We start from the raw sequence: 19,637 nt of genomic DNA, 5'->3' as shown, positions 1-19,637 counted from the left end.
TCTTTAAAAGATGCTTTAAGAATTTTACAAGAACATGTTTTCATGATTACTAAACACAGAACAGGTCTTACATTTATTTCTTCAATAGGCTTCTATAAAAGTATGGTTAGCTTAAAAAAATATACTTAAATCTCTTTCCCAAAACTAATTTTGGTAGCACAGTGGAAATGTCTAGAGTTTTAGGGCATGTCCAAACAGGGAAAGGGAAAGAAGAACAGAGAACTTTTAACTAACTAAAGGGTGACAAGTGCTGGGTGGGGGTGGGGGGTGAAAGGAAAGGAAACCAAGAATGGAAGGTAGGAAGGATTCTTGGGAGCATAAAGCCTCAAGACTGCACCCACACATCCTCATCTGCAACTCTATAGATTTTCTAGTCAGGTGGCTCCCAGTTGTATTAAAATATTACAACGTAGGGCAGGTCCTCAACGACGAAAACGGTTTGCCCCCTGAGTCAGTCTTGCCAGCTGGTAACTCAGTTATTGGTGTTATAAAGGAAGATGGATATGTCCACACTCATTGTCCCTCCTCCAGTCCCCGCCCCTCTCCTGCTTTTGCAATACTCCGAGTGCTGATCTCTGTCTCCCCCTGGTGGCAACCGTCCAGGGACAAGCAGGCGCTCGGGCAAGGCAGGAGGGAACATGCCTATAATAAAGATCGCGGCAAGGGAGCTGGGCGGCGGGTACCTCCTTTTGCAGCTTCTGCATACTGGTACAAGTCTGGCCTTCCCAGAAAACAGTTCCCCAAAGGTGGCGCTCACTCCAGCTTAGTTCTGTTTTTATCTGTCCAGCTTCATTCAGGTCTTACCGGTTGAGAGTCCTATTTTGTCGTGACTGTCAGGTTTTAGGGCGTAACTTCCACCCATTTGGAAGCGAGGGGGCGCAGGAGAGTCCAGACGGTAAAAGGATTATAGACATTAGCACCCCCCGCCCTTATTTCGAAGAACTGAGGGAAGAGGGAAATCAGATTGCTCCCTTAAATTCCAAATAGTACCCCCTCCCCGCCCCTCGCTCCACCTTAGGTTTCCCCTGCTCTCGGCTTGTTCCATATATTGATCTGTTACTTTACCACTGCTTGGAGAAGGTTGGAGATCGTCTCGAAGCCTGTCTCATTGTCCTCAACCCTTAAGTGGCCGAGAGTGGGCAGTCCAGAAGCGAGGATTCGGCTCATCTGCTGTAGGGCACAGTGTAGGGGAGGACCTCCGTGGACTCCGAGGGCGAGATGAGGATCACCGGTAAATGGGAAGGGGTGGGTTTATGACGCGGGATTTAGGAACAGGCGTGGGTGTAAAGAGGCGGAGATAAAACACAAACCGCTTGCCAAGCCGGCCAGGGGTTGTTCTACTAGACGGTTGGGGTCTGTGTCTGATGCCCCCAACCCCGCTAGGCTGCCCAGTGGCTCCGCCGAGCCTGAAGCCTAGAGCGAGTAAAGGATCGCGGAGTGTCCTCAGCTCGGGCTGAGGGGGCAGGGAAGCCGAAAGCCCCGTGCGCCACTTCCTCAGCAGCTTCAGCTTCTGCGGGCCTGTTCCCTCGCGGCTTTACCCTGAGATCCGCCTCTTCTCTGCCTCCCCCTTTCCGCGAACTGCCTCCGCCTCCTTCCTCTGCCTCCACCCTCAATCCCCAACCCTGTTTGTCTAGAGCTGGGCTGGGAGCCCTCAGTCGGCCAGAGCTCTGGATGTGGGTGCCAGACAATTCTACGGCGCCTCTCAAGATGGACAGCCGCTACACCAGCTCCGCGGGCCTCGGGGATTTAAACCAGCTGAGCACGGCCATCCCGGCCACGCGAGTGGAGGTGTCCGTATCTTGCAGGTGAGGACGCAGCCCTTCCCCTCCGTCCTTTGCCCCCACATCTACTGGGTCGGTAGCGTTTGGAAGCGCGCAGGGTACGCCGAGGCTCCGCGAGGGTGAGAAGTTGCGCCATGAGTGGGAAATAGCTCAGTCGTGGGTCTCGAGTCACCGCCGGGTTGAGTCGCAGAGCGAAGAGCCAGAACTAGGAGCGAATAGTGGGATATGGGACTGAGACTTTCTTTCTGGGAAATGCTGTAAAAGTTGGCTGGGCTGTGACTCAGCGGCGGGAACCCCCGGCCGCCGCCCACTTTACGAGCCCTTTTTCACGTCCCAAACTCGAGCCGTGGGGTTGGGTGATGACAGGAATCGAAGGGCATAGCATTGCCAAAGCGCTTGTGGCCAATGCGCGCAGTGGCCCAGGATTCCCTCTGCTAGGCTATGCAAACCTGAGGTTGGCACAGTTGGCTCCAAACCGGGCAGCTTCCTTCCCACCCACTTCCTGGAGCCATCCAGCTTGCTTCCCCGCCTCCTCGCCCTCACCTCCCCCGGGGGAGCCTTTTTGCCTTTGACCTACTACGTAGAGATTTCCACCGCAGCCTTACCTAAACTGTGGGAAGTCACGACTTTGTGCCTGCAAGTGGATACATTTGAGTGCCTGTAAAAACCTACACTCTGCTGTACATTTCAAACTCCTTTGGCTGACGTTCTTTGGGTCAGTTTGCTTGTAAATAAAGTAGCGTAATTGCTATATCGCAGATGATTTTAAGATGACAACACTGAATGGAGCCCACTCCCATGTTTGCAGCCTTTGATCTTTCTCAGTGGAAAACTCTTAACCTGAACACTTTTCACTTGTTTTTAAAGCCCTCAAATCCTTTCCTTCCTTTTTTTTTTAAGGAAAAAAAAAAAAGAAGAAATCTTGAAGAAATCTAATAAACATGGTTAAGTATCGATGTAAATAAGCACCTAGGCTTAAAATACTATCAATCTAGTGATATTTAATTTTGCATTGTCACAAGAGTAAACCTGAAAGCCAGAAGAATGATTTCTTAAGGCCGACTTCAGACCATTGAACACTAATGCTGATAGTGATAGCTAAATGCTGCCTGAGATTTCTGTCAGTTGAACAAGTGAAACTGTATGGAAAATTCTTCTTAGACATTAATTTCTAGATCTTTTTCTCTTTTCTGAAGCTGGCTTTGGATGCTAGGGGGAGGTTATCAGTATTTAACAGGTAATGAATGCGTAGCCTGAAGTCCTACAATAACAGCATTTTCTAGAGTTCTTATTTTCTGCTGAAATCCTATAAATCTGAATGGCATGTGGCCTGTATGAGGAATGAATACAAATGTCAGTCAAGTCTGAGTTGCCTATAAACTTTTTAGGGGTTGTGGGGAAATGATACTTTAGTCTTCCTGCCAATAAGGTCCATATTTAACCGCTCTCTCTCCCGCCTCTGATGCTTGTTTGCTGTGGTGCTGGCAATCCTGGTCAACTGGCTTTAATCCAGTTTCTTTCAGCTTGCTACCTCAGAACCTGAAGATCCCCTTGTTTCACCCCCTTTTTTTGATACCATTGATTTCATGTATTGTTTTTAATTTTTCATGTTCAAATAAAAAAGTTTTGGAAGAGAACCCAAATACTTGTAGTACTTATCTTATTGATAATTGAATCTTGTGATGATAGATGATGGTGTCCCTGGGGCTTTGGCATAAGAGATCTGGTTATACATTCTGGCTTTATATATATTCTGATGTCTAAAATGAAGATAATTTGGGCATTTATCTTATATAGGGTGTTATCAGAGTTTAATAAGATGATATCTGAAAAACACTGACAATGTAGACATGAAAGAAAGGGTTAAAAATATTAGCTATTATTATGATATTGGAAATAGTATTTATTGAATCAGTATATTGCATATGGTTCAACTATGGAATTCTGTAAATAGTCCTTCTCTTTTGAACTTCAATAAATTGGTTAAAGAAGACACAGATAGAGGCAGCCTCAGGATATCTGTTCTTTCTTTCTCTTTCTTCTTTGATATATATATAAAGAGCATATTTCCTAGATTGCCTGTGGGGATTTTATCTAGCAGCAAGGCACAGTTGTAGGTCCCTTAGCCTTACCATGGGCAAGCAGAGCAAGGAATCACCTTGCTTTTTTATATTGAAGACTTCTGATGATTTGCTGATGACCTTTTTGATAACCTCCTTTCATTGTGCCCAGCCTAAAATTTTTTAAAAGCTTTATGATGTTTGCATCTTCATTTTGAGTGAGGTGAGAAAATCAACAATTGAAGCTTGAAGTAAAATATAATTTGTGGAAATCATTTAGTCTATTCACTTAAGGAAGTGTTTGAGTGTCTTTAATGCTTAGCACTATGCCATGTTCCATGAGAAATGCATGAGAAGTTCTCTAAAAAAGTGAAATCTTCTTGGGAGATAAATATTATATAACACATAATTACATAGGACTAAATCCAAAGATGAGGTTCATGAAGAGGAATGGAACATATCATTGTGAAACAGAGTACTTGGAATGTGCTACAAAGAGGAAATGGGGCATGAGGGGAGACAAGACAGATGACATGGTTTTATGAGAAAAAGAGCAGTGGAGTTTCTGTAGTAGCTACAAAGTTGGTGTGTTAAAGTGACAAATATTTTCTAGCTATATTTATGCAGAGATAAAGCTCCAACTCTTTAACTTAACTTCTACTCATTATTCAGCTCTTCTTGCATTCATTTTTAAATTTTGTGTTAATTTGTAAATTTAAAGATTTTTAAATTATTGAGTTACCTAATTAAAATGTCTATAGATGAAATGACACAACCTTAGAAACATAAAACAACATTCCTGTTTTATTCTGAAAACAGATTAATATAAAATAAAGGTAAAAACAATGGGAAAAGTAATACACAGTAATTAACTGTTTTCCCTGAGACCTTGGTTTGTTGCACTGTTTCTTACACATTGTTTTGATGATTTTGTTATTGTCATGTCATTTTGATAAGCCAGTGAGAAACTGGCTTATCAAGTATAAAAGCAGGGATAGCAGTCTATATTTCTAGACTTTGTAGATTAGATATCACAAATGAATCTTATTGAAGCAATAATCCTATAATGGTAATAAAATTAATTTTAAAATCTAGTGTGGAAGGAAGAATACAAAGTGGAAAGTAATGAGTGCCTATTTTGTACTCAGTTCAGTTCAGTTCAGTCGCTCAGTCGTGTCCGACTCTTCGCGACCCCATGAATCGCAGCACGCCAGGCCTCCCTGTCCGTCCCTAACTCCCGGAGTTCACTCAGACTCACGTCCATCGAGTCAGTGATGCCATCCAGCCATCTCATCCTCTGTCGTCCCCTTCTCCTCCTGCCCCCCAATCCCTCCCAGCATCAGAGTCTTTTCCAATGAGTCAACTCTTCGCATGAGGTGGCCAAAGTACTGGAGTTTCAGCTTCAGCATCATTCCCTACAAAGAAATCCCAGGGCTGATCTCCTTCAGAATGGACTGGTTGGATCTCCTTGCAGTCCAAGGGACTCTCAAGAGTCTTCTCCAACACCACAGTTCAAAAGCATCAATTCTTCGGCGCTCAGCCTTCTTCACAGTCCAACTCTCACATCCATATATGACCACAGGAAAACCATAGCCTTGACTAGCCGGAACTTTGTTGGCAAAGTAATGTCTCTGCTTTTGAATATGCTATCTAGGTTGGTCATAAATTTCCTTCCAAGGAGTAAGCGTCTTTTAATTTCATGGCTGCAGTCACCATCTGTAGTGATTTTGGAGCCCCCAAAAATAAAGTCTGACACTGTTTCCACTGTTTCCCCATCTATTTGCCATGAAGTGATGGGACAGGATGCCATGATCTTTGTTTTCTGAATGTTGAGCTTTAGGCCAACTTTTTCACTAGGAATTCTATTTTGTACTAGGAATTCTATTTTGTACTAGGAGTTCTAAAAAGCACTTCCTGACCTGGCTTTAGGAGAAGACAATGGCACCCCACTCCAGTACTCTTGCCTGGAAAATCCCATGGACGAAGGAGCCTGGTAGGCTACAGTCCGTGGGGTTGCTAAGAGTCGGATGTCACTCAGCGACTTCACTTTCACTTCTCACTTTAATGCATTGGAGAAGGAAATGGCAACCCACTCCAGTATTCTTGTCTGGAGAATCCCAGGGATGGAAGAGCCTGGTGGGCTGCCGTCTACGGGGTCACACAGAGTAGGACACGCCTGAAGCGACTTAGCAGCAACAGCAGACCTGGCTTTAGCTGTCTTGCCTAATCTCCCACTACTCCTCACATAAGCTCTATGACTGAACATAGTGTCGACTTAAAAAATAGTCACAACCTACTAGTTGAGAGTTATGTTTTATTTGGTAGGAATTTTTAGGACTTCAAGCCCAGGAGACAGCTTAAGTGACTCTAAGAAAACTGCTCCTAGGAGGCACAGGGAGGAGTCAGGTTATATGAAAGTTTGCAACAAGAGGAAGGTAGTCTGAACATCAAAAGATTATTGTTAATTAGGGAAAACCAGATATCCCAAGTTAAGGAATTTAGCACTTTTCTATGTATGGGAAGATGCAAGAGTCTGCGCTTACTGAAATTATTCCTTTCATATGCATCCCAGCTATCTGGGACAAGGTGCTCACCAGGGGAACTGGCTGATGGCCGCCGGATTGTTTTTCTTGGGTGCCCTCTGGGCTCAGAAATTCACATTTGGAGGGCCAGAATCACAGATTGCTGTGATATCCTTATTAGTTGATACAGCAGGAAATATTCCATTTCACAATAGCCTGACATCTATGTGCTTAGTATATGCAAAAGTTGGTGCCAGATAAAAGTTGACTACAGAACAGTACTAAGAGGTACAGTCCCAAAGCATGTTCTGTTATCCTGTTGAACCAAACTGTCTTTGCGTGTGTGGCTGTGCACATGCTTTTCTCTGACCTGAATGTCCCTTCCTCCACTCTCTTCCTTTCTTGATTAGCATTGTCTCCTTCTTCCAGACTCAGATATAACATAATTTTCTATCACGATCCTCTCCCAAGCTGTATTTTGCTATATTCTCAGTGCAGCTGGAAATGGCAGCCTGCTCCAGTATTCTTGCCTGGGAAATCTCATGGGCAGAGGAGCCTGGCAGGCTACAATCCGTGGGTTGCAAAGAGTCGGACATGACTCAGCAACTAAGTATTCAAAGCAACTAATATGTACCAATATCATGGTTATAATTACTGGTCTATGTAGTCTTCTTGGGGACAAGTTTTGTCTCTTTCCTGTCTGTGCATTCTGAACTTGGCACAGAATAAGTAGTCAATAAATGCTAGATTCTGTAATTCTCTGAATGAATCATCTGGCATGGGATAGAGGTTTGCTTGTTAAAATATAGACTCAGATTCCAAACTAGATCTACTGAATGAAAATGCCTGGAACTACGGCCCAGGAATCTGTACCTTTAGCATGTTTACCATGTGCTGGCTACACACATTAAACTAAAAAAAAATATTGGTGGAATGAACAAATCTGTGAATAAATCAACACTGAACCTAGTAGTCAGAAGTTTCTGTTTGCTTTGTATAGTGTCATTAGTGATTCATTCTCAACTTGTACCACACGCCCCAGCAAGCTGACAAGATGTCAGGCTCTCTTGGCACTGCATTCTTCTCAGACACCTCATATATACATATGTTTTAATTGGAAGATAATTGCTTTACAATGTTATGTTGGTTTCTGTTATACAACAACTTGAATCACCAGAGAGCATGGAACTTAGTCCCCTATATTATACGGCTGCTTCCCTCTAACATCTATTCTACACACGGTAGTATATTTGTCAGTGCTATTCTCTCAGTTCGTCCCACTCTTTCCTTTCCCCACTGTGTCCACAAGTCTGTTCTTTACACCTGCCGTGCAATAGGTTCATCAGCACCATTTTTCTAGATTCCACATATATGTGTTAATGTATATTTGTGTTTCTCTTTCTGATTTACTTCACTCTGTACAACAGGCTGTAGGTTCAGCCACCTCACTACCACTGACTCAAATTTGTTCCTCTGCTGGCTGCATGATATTCTATTGTGTACCACAACTCTTTTATCCATTCATCTGTTGATGGATATATAGGTTGCTTCCATGTCCTGGCTATTGTAAATAGTGCTGCTATGAACATTGGGGTACATGTATCTTTTTGAATTATGGTTTTCTCCGGGTATATGCTCAGGAGTGGGATTGCTAGGTCATATGGTAGTTTTATTCCTAGTATTTTAAGAAATCCATATTGTACTCCATAGTGTTGTATCAGTTTACCTTCCTACCAGTAGTGCAGAAGGATTCCCTTTTCTTCATCCTCTCTAGCATTTATTGTTTGTAGATTTTTTGATGATGGCCATTCTGACTGGTAAGAGGTGATACCTCGTTGTAATTTTGATTTGCTTTTCTCTAATATGTGATGTTGAGCATATTTTCATCTATTTGTTGGTCATCTGTATGTCTTCTTTGTCAGACACCTCATATTACATAAAGCTTATGGATTGTCTTTGGAAGTTTTTTATCAGACTGTTTTTTTTTTTTTCTTTTACTATTTCTCTCTACACCAAAAGTGTTAATTTACTAATTTGATGAGTTTATGTCTCTATGACTATAGTTACTTGGTTTGGATGAACAATACTGTCGATTAAAAAAGACACACATGCAACCTAAAAGTTGAGAGTTAGGTTTTATTTGGTGAGAATGCTAGGACTCAAGCCTGGGAGACAGTATCTCAGGTGACCCTGAGAGACACTGACTCAGAGGAAGCAGGGGAGGAGCCAAGGTATATACAGGAGGGGCAGGTAATCTGAATATTAAAAGATTACTGTTAATTAAGAGAAAGTTAAATCTTTCAAGAGATTTAGAGGTTAAATCTAAAGAGATTTCGTGATCTAATGAGATAAAGTGATCTTTTATGTATAGGAAGAGATTTAGTGAAAGTGAAAGTGAAGTCGCTCAGTTGTGTCTCTTTGCGACCCCATGGACTGCAGCCTGCCAGGTTCCTCTGTTCATGGGATTTTCCAGGCAACAATACTGGAGTGGGCTGCCATTTCCTTCTCCAAGGGATCTTCCCAACACAGGGATCAAACCCAGGTCTCCCACATTGTAGGCAGATGCTTTTACTGTCTGAGCCACCAGGGAAGTACATAATGCCAGAGATTTAGAGATCTTCTAAATAAAGAGATTTAGTGATCTTCTATATATGGGAAGCTGCAAGCATTTCGGCTTGTGAAATCATTTCATTCATATGCATCTAGCTCTCTGGGGCCAATCCTGCTTTCTTTATTATTCACATACTAGTTCCTTGTATACTGTAAAAGATGGTGAATGTGGCAGATGGTCACCTGCCTCTCACTTCCCCCTAGCTCCTGTGTGCTCACTGGGGAGGAAGTAGCTGATGGCTTTCAAATAACTGACTTTCTTTCACCTGAGCTCAGAAATTTGCATTTGGAAAAAACTTTTTTACTGGTAGAGCATAGAGGAGAAAACATTTCATTTCATAGTCTCTCCCCATGGTTGGAAATTCGACCATATTGGGAGATATTTCATAACCATTGTTTCTTTTGTCCCATGGTGTTGGGAGACTGATCTTAGGTCAGGTGGAAATTTTTTGTTGGTAAGTCATTCCAGGTGTTAATTTCTGGATTAGTCCCATTGATGGATAATAAAAAGATTCTCTGAATCCTCTATCTTCTAACTTAATAGGATCCAGGAGATATTTCCCTTGTTGTTTCTTCCTATACCTAGAATCACACAATTGTAGTGTAATCACACAATAATTGTAATGTAGAATATTACAGTTATTCTACATTATAAACGTGACCTGTTTCTTCAAGCTGTTTAACTGTCATTAATTTGGCTGGGGCCTGGTTATACATCATCTAATACAAGAGACAACAATCTTATGAAATAAACAGATTACAAGCAATATAGCTAATAACTTGTTAAAGTTACAAGTAGGGGTTCAAACCATGAGCTTCCGACACCAAACTGTCTTCCTAAAAGATCACCAAGGCTAGAAAGTGGATCATCTAAGGCAGCAATATAATTTTTCCTGTGAGTCATTAAATGTGTTATATTAGAGGATTCATCTGGTATGAAAACATAACATTTAGTTGAATTATAGCACTGTTGCCTCCTTGAGATGTGCTAAGGATATCAAGGGCCATACGATTTTGTAATACGGCTTTTCTCCACATAGAGACTCAGAATTTAGTAGGCTAATAGCCTGGCTGCTATCATTTAAGGCCTTTTGAGTGAATTCTCTTAAGGCTTCAATGTGAGAAATAATGTTTTCTCACATTGTAAAGAAGGTGCAAAAGTAGCTGCTAAATGATCATACCAGTGAAATACAGATCTCTTGGTTCTTCAGGCTCATATTGGTGGTAAATTTGCTGGAGTTACATCTAAGTTGTACATAAATGGCCTTGAGCCTAAGGGCATCCTAAAGTATACCTTCCTGGCCCTCTTGGCAGAAGCCAGGGTCATAAATTGGATGCACAAAGCCATTGAGTCCCATTAGTTGCCAGCCAGCTTATTTCTAGTCTTCTAAGCCAATCTATTCCATATCAATCACTGTCTTGAAGGACATAGTACACTGGCAGTTTTCATAAAATACCCAGCCTAATTTTCTAGTTTTATTAAGTTGATTTTCTTTGGTATGGTTTAATTGTTCTAAGCATAGGGGGAGCCTTTAGGCTTAGGTGACCATAGCCTGGTGTTAGCAGATAAAGCCATCCCATAACTGAGGAAGTGTCCCTCCTAAAAGTCTAGAGTTTACATTGTTTTGTTTTGTTTTTTTAGTGGAATTTAGTATGTTGTTCTGACTGAACTAGAATAATCTTAAGGGAAAATTCATATTTATGGCCAGGCTTAGAATAAGTGTGTTTGACTGGGCAAGTAAGTGAGTCGCATCTAGTGATAGTAGCCCAAGCCGAAAACTGTAATTCCTTTCTTCTAAAATAAACTTTCTAAGAGCCATCCAATCAGAACTTTGGAGGGGAGAAACCCACCAAGGTAAACCAGAGGTAATGGACGCAGGTAATTGACCACAACTGAACAATTTGATTGATTTCTAAAATTTGCATAAGATTTTGCCAATGATAAAAAAAAAAAAAAATTGATTTACATGCAAGAGTCCAAGAGAACAAGAAGAAAACATAATGAACAATCATACAGGTCAGGTCTAGGATCTCGGTTCAATTGTCTACTTATGATGTCATCTTCTTGTCCTGGTGTTGGTCTTTCCCTGTTTCAGAGCACTGCTCTAAGGTGAGTTTGAAAGTCAGCAGTTCTCTTTATATACCAGTCTTATGCAGGAGGCCTTTTTAGGTGAGAATTATGAATTCAAGAGTCAACTCCCTGTCTCCCAGGCTCGAGTTCTAACATTCCCACTGAATAAAACTTAACTCTCAACTTTTAGGTTGCACATGTTTTTAGTTAACAATACCTTCCTCAATAGGGTGTTAGAAATATTCTTTTCAATGACATGCTGCAACTGCTTTAATGGGATTGAAATAATTTATGTGCTGGTAGTTAAACAAACGGAGAAGGCAATGGCAAGCCACTCCAAGTACTCTTGCCTAGAAAATCCCATGGATGGAGGAGCCTGGTAGGCTGCAGTCCATGGGGTCGCCACGAGTCAGACGCGACTGAGCGACTTCACTTTCACTTTTCACTTTCATGCATTGGAGAAGGAAATGGCAACCCACTCCAGTGTTCTTGCCTGGAGAATCCCAGGGATGGCAGAGCCTGATGGGCTGCTGTCTATGGGGTTGCACAGAGTCGGACACGACTGAAGCGACTTAGCAGCAGCAGCAGCAGCAGTTAAACAAAATGATTGTAAAAATGTAAGTTATATAAGCCTAAAGTTAAATAGATTACAGTAAAACAAAGTTAAGGCATACTCAAAAGTTATTACTTTCTGTTTTAGTAACTACATTTTGTTAGACATCTAGATTCTTTGCTATCATCTTTGCTCTACTTTTTTAATCTGTGGGTTGAGAATATTATGCATTCGTGTGCTACTGCTCATCTCACTTCAGTCCATGTTCAGTGACATCACGATTGGTGGCTTGAAATTGACCATAGTGGGAATATTTATAAGTGACAAACACTGCAAATCAGAGTTTGAGTTATTGTTTTGTTGTTGTCTACACATAAGACATTCTGTGGGAATCAGTTGGCTCCACAGAATTTATAAGAAAAGTATTATATATATTATTATTTGTAAATTGTGTGCTCATCTACACATACTTTATATCAATAAAATTTATAATAAATTATGTACACACAGCATGTACATGCATTTAGCTTTTTTGGGGAAAACCTGTGGTTAAAGATATTTGCACATCACTGTTTATAGGCCTTTTATAAAACATACAGCATATACAGGGGGAAATTATTGCTTTTGTTAGATTGTCACTATTAGAGATGGTGATATCAAGTTTGGCTCTGTCTCTGGTTTTACTCTTTACTATAAGTGGGGTTGTGTGGTCTTTTATAATCTATGAAAATTTTGGCCGCCTGCAAGTATCAGTTCAGTTCAGTCACTCAGTCGTGTCCGACTCTTTGAGACCCATGAACCGCAGCACTCCAGGCCTCCCTGTCCATCACCAGCTCCCGGAGTTCACTTAGACTCATGTCCAAAGAGTCGGTGATGCCATCCAGCCATCTCATCCTCTGTCGTCCCCTTCTCCTCCTGCCCCCAATCCCTCCCACATCAGTCTTTTCCAATGAGTCAGCTCTTCACGTGAGGTGGCCAAAGTACTGGAGTTTCAGCTTTAGCACAATTCCTTCCAAAGAACACCCAGGGCTGATCTCCTTTAGAATGGACTGGTTGGATCTCCTTGCAGTCCAAGGGACTCTTGTGAGTGAAATAAGAAGATGATTGAAATTTTGTATACTTTTTCCTTTCTTCTCCTTTTTATGTGGTCCTTTCTGTATTCTTATTCTTCTTTACTTTGAAGAGTTTTTTGTTTCTCCATCTACTAGTGGAATGTACTTTGCAAATTTAGGTGTTACAGTTCCAGCTCATTTAGTGATTCACTGACCACTGGGGGAAGCAAATTGAGATTTGAAGAGACAGAATCTGATTGGGCCAGTGAGAAATGGTCTAGTTTGAAACAGATGCTGATACTGTTATGAAATCTTTGGTGAAAGAGAATCAAAGTGCTCAAACACAATTGGCAGCTCCACCCCAGTCCATATTGGTTTATTTCTTAGACACACTTTACCATTCTTTTGTCAGACAAGATGTTTGATGTTAGCATGTAAGTAGTGTTTCAAATGATCTGAGCTAGGAAAATAAGTATAATGTGGGAGTTGCCTAGGTATATCTCAGCAGAGAAAAGCTTTGCTCATGTTCTGTCAGTAGTTTGGTCCACCCTGCATGTATGTATGTATGTGTATATGGACATATATAGATATATTAATGCTAATATATATATATATTAGCACTTGAAATGTTCAAAACAGCCTTGTGATGTCGAGAATGTACATCTAGAAGCAATTCACAAAGCAGGGCCCCATGAGAGAGGATGCTAAAGCTGTGCCTTTTTAGGTATGCTGTTTGTGGCATAACAGTCAGAAACCTGAATTCCTCACTTGATTTTAGTCAAGTCAGAGAAGAAAAACAATTCCTCTCAAAGAAGTTTTATTCATTTGTTAGCCTGTTTTATAACAATAGCCAGCTTGCTTACTCTTGAGGAGCATGGGTGTGGAACTAGACCACATGAACCTCTTTGTTTCCCAATTTCTTCATTTGTAGAGTGCAGATAACAATAGTCCCTACCTCTTATATTTGTTTTGAGGGTTACATAAGCTAATGCAGCTACATGAGTTAAAATAATGTTTGTCATATAATTGCAAATAGACATAAGCACAAAATAAAAATCACTCAGTCTTTCATCAAACTATATCCGTTTAGTTCATTTCTCTCTGTTAGGAGGTGAAGATGTTGAGTAATAGCCTCCGAACTGAGAAGGAATTTTGAGACTGAAAAAAGGAGCAAGCAAATGAAGTTTCTATTATGAAGTTTACTGTGGGTAACATATAGGCAGGAAAGATCTGGTGGACAGAAGATCCAGTGGCATTGACAACTGTACTCTGTGCTGCCAAAGGGGATACAGGGGGTTCTAAAGGAGCCAAAGGTAAAAACAGAATCTGACTACCAAGTGAGAAGCATATCCACAGTCTAGAACTGGGGGCACCCACCCTACTTAACCATCTCAGCAAAAGGCACTCTTCCAGCTTTCACTTTAAATGAAGGCAAGGGTAAAAGGGAACTCAGTCTGGCTTGAGTGCATTAGTTTGTGAGTTAGGCTAAATCTCAGTCAGGTGGAAAGGACTGCAGACCTAGATGGAGCTGAAAAGGTGGAGCCAGAATGGTTCAGCTACACACTCCACCCCCACCATCTATATGGCCTATCTTTATCCACCATTCTTCCAAGAATACTCTAGAGCCAGATAGGAGGAGTTTACCTGCCATCCCCACACATTGTCCCCATGTCATAAGGTTGAAGACAACGACCCCGACATTACTTCAGGAGTGGACATTGGCAGCAATCTATACACCTGTAAGTCAGAGCAATTGTGGATGTCAGCATAGGTGGTGGCCCAGGGCAGGAAGGCAATAGTGGAGGTATGTGGCACTAATCCTAGAAGGAAAACGCTAAGGATAATAAGTGTTTTAAAGGTTGTGCTTGCCTTAGTTGTTCAACCATGTCTGACTCTTTGCAACCCCACTAGGCTCCTTTATTCATGGGATTCTCCAGGCAAAAATACTGGAGTAGATAGTCACTCCCTTCTCCAGGGGATCTTCCTGACCCAGAACCTAGGTCTTCTGCATTGCATGCAGATTCTTTATTGTCTGAGCCACTGGGGAAGGTCTTTTAAGGGTAGCAAGAAAGACAAATCTTCATTCAGAAACTACGCTGTAGTTTGTTCTCCATGAGCCAGGATCACCCTGGACTTTGGCACTTTTCCCATGAGCAAATTCCTTTACATTAGAACCAGGCAGGGAGATATTATATGTGGGGGCTTTAGTAGGGCCCATAAAAGAAGCCCTATTTCAGTCTCCCATTTGATTTCTATATGGGAGATCACCTTGGTTATTCTGGGCCTTCACTTAGAAAGATTGAGAAATTACTATGTCAAGGCCTAGCCTTGCCCTTGTCCCCAAGGTAAAAGAATGCCAAACCCCTATGAGGGGTATACCATTACATCTCCAATCTCAAATAATCTTCCCAGGTAGAAGGTTGTGTGGCACTCCTAGGATAAGACCTGCATCCCACTGGATAAGTCTCAGTCCTTCTTCTAACACTTGAAAATTTAAGGATCTAGTTGGTAGAATAGGTACAGTCAGCCTCTCAGAAGCAGACATGTGGCCTGCTGTGGTTTGGTGTTTAACAGTCAGATGGCCTCTAATAATAGTCAAGATAGCCTCTTAAAGACTCATCTGGAGAAAGTTTCTTCAATGTCTCTTTCAGTTCTTTCTACCAACCCTGCATCTGTTGGGTTATATGGCAGATGGAAGGTCTATAAAACCTCATGGGCTTCAGCCCATTCCTTTATGTCATGCCCAGTGATATGGGTCCCTTGGTTGCTATCTATATAAATGGGGACCGGGTACATATTTTCTAACTTGGTCAAGCCCCTAATAGTGGCTTTTTGATTTGCTCTTCTACTAGGAACAGCTTCTATCAGTCAGGTCTCTGTATTTGCACAGGTCAATCACACTTGTGTCCTTCTGATAAAGGCAAGGGGTTGATGTAGTCCACTTATCCTCTGGTCACTGGGCTAGTGGCTAATCTGATGTGACCAGGAATATGTCTCAAGGGTTGTCACCACAAGCTACAGTGGGGCAGTCCCTGTCAAATGCCTGCCTGTCAGTGTATTTGATGTAGAGGTGGAACCTCTTGGCTATCTCCCAGATGGTTTTGGGGCCTCAGTGTCTCATCGGTTTTCAGTGAAGCCACTGTGCCATATCCAAGGAAGTCTTTAAGTCTTCTAGGAGAACAGCTCCTGCCTTGGCTAAGGTGTCTGCTTTGTGGTTCCTGGGTAGTGTAGTTGGAGAATATGCAGAGATGCGTCTTACCTTGATGGCAGCACTGGGTCGTGTGCACACATCCCGTATGTCCCTCCATAGGTCAGCTCCCCACAGGGGCTGTCACAAGATAGTCTAACTTTTCTGATATGTTGTGGCATCCACATGGTCAGACCCTTCACACAGTCCACCTGTCTGTGTTTGTGTACAAGGGCATAGATTCCTGAGTTACCATAGTCCTTACTACCCTCAGTTTAGCCCATTGCCTGCTGTGCTTAATGTCTTCTTCAAACCAAGTGACACTGAAATCCAGGAGAACTGCTGCAGTGGGCCAAGTGTAAGTATTGCCTTGACTGCTGCCATTGTGAAACAGGTCTCAGAATGGAGGGAGTCGTAATTCTCCTTTTGACTTGGCTGAGAAGGGGAGAGATGGGTGGTGTCTGAGTGGCCATATCTGGATGCATGTAAGACACTGGCCCAAAGACGGAATGTAATCCCATAGACGGCAGATTTGAATTGTGCACATTACCTTGTTGCAGATACGGGTACCACTTTTGCAGTGTGCTTACTTGGGCACAGTTACTTTTTGGTTTAAGAACTTACTGGCAGTAAAGTTTGAAAGTTGAAATCAGTCCTGGGTGTTCATTGGAAGGACTGATGCTAAAGCTGAAACTCCAATACTTTGGCCACCTCATGCGAAGAGTTGACTCATTGGAAAAGACTCTGATGCTGGGAGGGATTGAGGGCAGGAGGAGAAGGGGACGACAGAGGATGAGATGACTGGATGGCATCACCAACTCGATGGATGTGAGTTTGAGTGAACTCCGAGAGTTGGTGATGGACAAGGAGGCCTGGCGTGCTGCGATTCATGGGGTTGCAAAGAGTTGGACATGACTGAGAGACTGAACTGAACTGAATAGGTCAATGGTGAGGCCTGTTTGCTGCAGGGCCAGGATGACTATCAGGAGCTGTTTTCCAATAGAACTTTACTTCACTTGGGGTCCCTTCCACAACTGAGACTAACATCCTAGTGGGATGCGTTTCCATTCCTGCCTTTCCCACAGACCCTAGCCAAAATTTCTAGATACAAGCTTACATCTAATTTGCAGACAGCATTCCATATACATATGCCCAGAGCTTGAACTTGTTTTACTACAATTTTGGCCTTTTCAAAGGCTTCCTAATGGTGGATGCCCTAATCCCATTTTTGCCCCTTTCTAACCAGAGAGTACTATGTGAAAAGAATGTCACTCAGTTGTGCCCGACTCTTTGTGACCCCATGGACTATACAGACCATGGAATTCTCCAGACCAGAATACTGGAGTGGGTAGCCTTTCCCTTCTCGAGGGGATCATCCCAACCCAGGGATCGAACTCAGGTCTCCTGCAATGCAAGTGGATTCTTTTTGAGCCACCAGGGAAGCCCAAGAATACTGGAGTGGGTAGCCTATCCCTTCTCTAGTGAATCTTCCTGACCCAGGAATCGAACCATAGTCTCCTGCATTGCAGGCAGATTCTTTACCAACTGAGCTGTCAGGGAAGCCCAGAGAGTACTGTAGGAGCCAAATTATTTGTGCCAAATACAGTATGGAAGGATCACATTCCTGTGATCCCAGAAAGGATTGTAATTCCTTGACTGGCTGGTGTGGCTAAGGCTTGAATTTTATTGATAACCGAGGCTGGGATAACTTTTGTCCTAACCTGACCAAATATCTCCCCAAAACTTTACTTACTACCTGGGTCCCTGGATCTTGTCAGTGTTTACTTCCTATCTTTGGTTCTGTAAATGTGTCTATAAAAAGGCAGCAGTTTGGGAGAGAAGGGACAAGTCATCACAGGTTAACAGTGACATCTATCTAATGAAATAATTCCAACTCAGGGTGGGACGTTCATCATATATCTAGGTCCTGACTGACCAAACTATAACAAATGATAGGATTGTAAATAACCCTGAGGCAACGCCTGAAAGGTTCACTGCCTCTCATCCCAGATGAAGACAAATTGATCTTGAAAGCTAGCACCCAAAGGAATGTTGAAAAAAGGGATTACGCAGGTCAAGCACACAATGGAAAGTTTTCAGTGCAGAGAAGAGCTGTTGTAACATAGCAGCAACATTGGAGACCTCCACATGAATGAAACAACACTGGTCAAGAATCAGCAATTAGAACCCTGTATGGAACAGGGTTCAGGACTGAGAAAGGAGTACAGCAAGGCTGTTTGTTTTCACCCTGTTTGTTTAACTTATATGCAGAGTACATCATGTGAAATGCCAGGCTGGACGAGTTAAAAGCTGGAATCAAGATTGTCAGGAGAAATATCAACAAGCTCAGCTATGCATATGATACCACTCTAAGGCAGAAATCGAGGAGGAACTAAAGAGCCTCTTGATGAGGGTGAAGGAGAAGAGTGAAAAAGCTGACTTAAAACTCAATATTAAACTAAGATCATGGCATCTGGTCCCATCACTTCATGGCAAATAAAAGGGGAAAAGGTGGTGGCAGTGATAGATTTCCACTCCTTGGGCTCTAAAATCACTGCAGATGGTGACAGCAGCCATGAAATCAGAAGATGATTACTTCTTGGCCAGAAAGCTATGACAAACCAAGACAGTGTGTTAAAAAGCAGAGACGTCACTTTGTCGACAAAGGTCCATATGGTCAAGGTTGTGGTCTTTCCAGTAATCACGTACAGATGTGAGAGCTGGACAATAAAGAAGGCAGAGCACTGAAGAATTGATGCTTTTGAACCGTGGTGCTGAAGAAGACTCTTGAGAGTCCTTTGGAAAGAAAAGAGATCAAATCAGTCAATCTTAAAGGAAGTCAACTCTGAATATTCTTTGAAAGGACTAATCCTGAAACTGAAGCTCCAATACTTTGGCCACCTGATATGAAGAACTGTCTCACTGGAAAATACCCTGATGCTGGGAAAGATTGAAGGTAGGAGGAGAAGGGGATGACAGAGGATGAGGTGGTTGTATGGCATCACTGACTCGATGGACATGAGTTTGAGCAAGCTCTGGGAGTTGGTGATGGACACGGAGGCTTGGCATGCTGCAGTCCATGGGGTCACAAAGAGTGGGACACAACTGAGCAACTGAACTGAACTGAAGGTTTACTCAGCTGTGGTGTCTACAGCGCTAAGATTTTTTGTTTCTGCTTAGTAAATCAATCAATAAATCACCACACAAAGCAGAGGGCAACATTGTGCCAACTCCTGGTTACTCTGCATGTAGGGAATCTACTCTGGGGTTCTACTTCCAGTGATGGGACTCTGGGACACATTGCCACACATTTATGGTCAGTAGACATAGGAGTGAACTGTCTTTTGTTAGGGCTTTCTGCAAAGATAACAGGACTGAATTATGTGGTTTATCTGTCTTCTTTGGAGTCCTTGCTACTAATAATCCTACCAAATTTGTTTCCATGTCAGCTGTGTTGGTCCTTTCTCTGTTTTTTCTCCATCCTTTGTTTCACCTTTCTTTCTTTTTTTTTTTTAATTCTTTTTTTTAAATTAATTTTATTTTATTTTTAAACCTTACATAATTGTATTAGTTTTGCCAAATATCAAACTGAATCCACCACAGGTATACATGTGTTCCCCATCCTGAACCCTCCTCCCTCCTCCCTCCCCATACCATCCCTCTGGGTCGTCCCAGTGCACCAGCCCCAAGCATCCAGCATCGTGCATTGAACCTGGACTGGCATCTCGTTTCATACATGACATTTCACATGTTTCAATGCCATTCTCCCAAATCTTCCCACCCTCTCCCTCTCCCACAGAG

At 42.4% G+C, this 19,637-nt stretch overlaps 1 protein-coding gene across 1 annotated transcript in view; it reads left to right on the top strand.

The window, feature by feature from the left end:
• The first annotated feature begins 1,092 nt into the window (after positions 1-1,092).
• The window catches only part of CPNE8 (copine 8), a 265,088-nt gene continuing 246,543 nt past the window's right edge, over positions 1,093-19,637 (top strand). Inside the window, exons 1-2 of the mRNA XM_005887727.3 lie at positions 1,093-1,231; positions 1,635-1,805. Coding sequence (XP_005887789.1) covers positions 1,672-1,805 — 134 coding nt within the window. The 5' untranslated portion in view covers positions 1,093-1,231; positions 1,635-1,671. The remainder of the gene's footprint in view (positions 1,232-1,634; positions 1,806-19,637) is intronic.

The sequence above is a fragment of the Bos mutus genome, chromosome 5, assembly GCF_027580195.1.
Source record: "Bos mutus isolate GX-2022 chromosome 5, NWIPB_WYAK_1.1, whole genome shotgun sequence".
Lineage (NCBI taxonomy): Eukaryota > Metazoa > Chordata > Mammalia > Artiodactyla > Bovidae > Bos > Bos mutus.
Note: the sequence above shows the minus strand (reverse complement) of the source record. Positions and strands in the feature narration are given on the sequence as shown.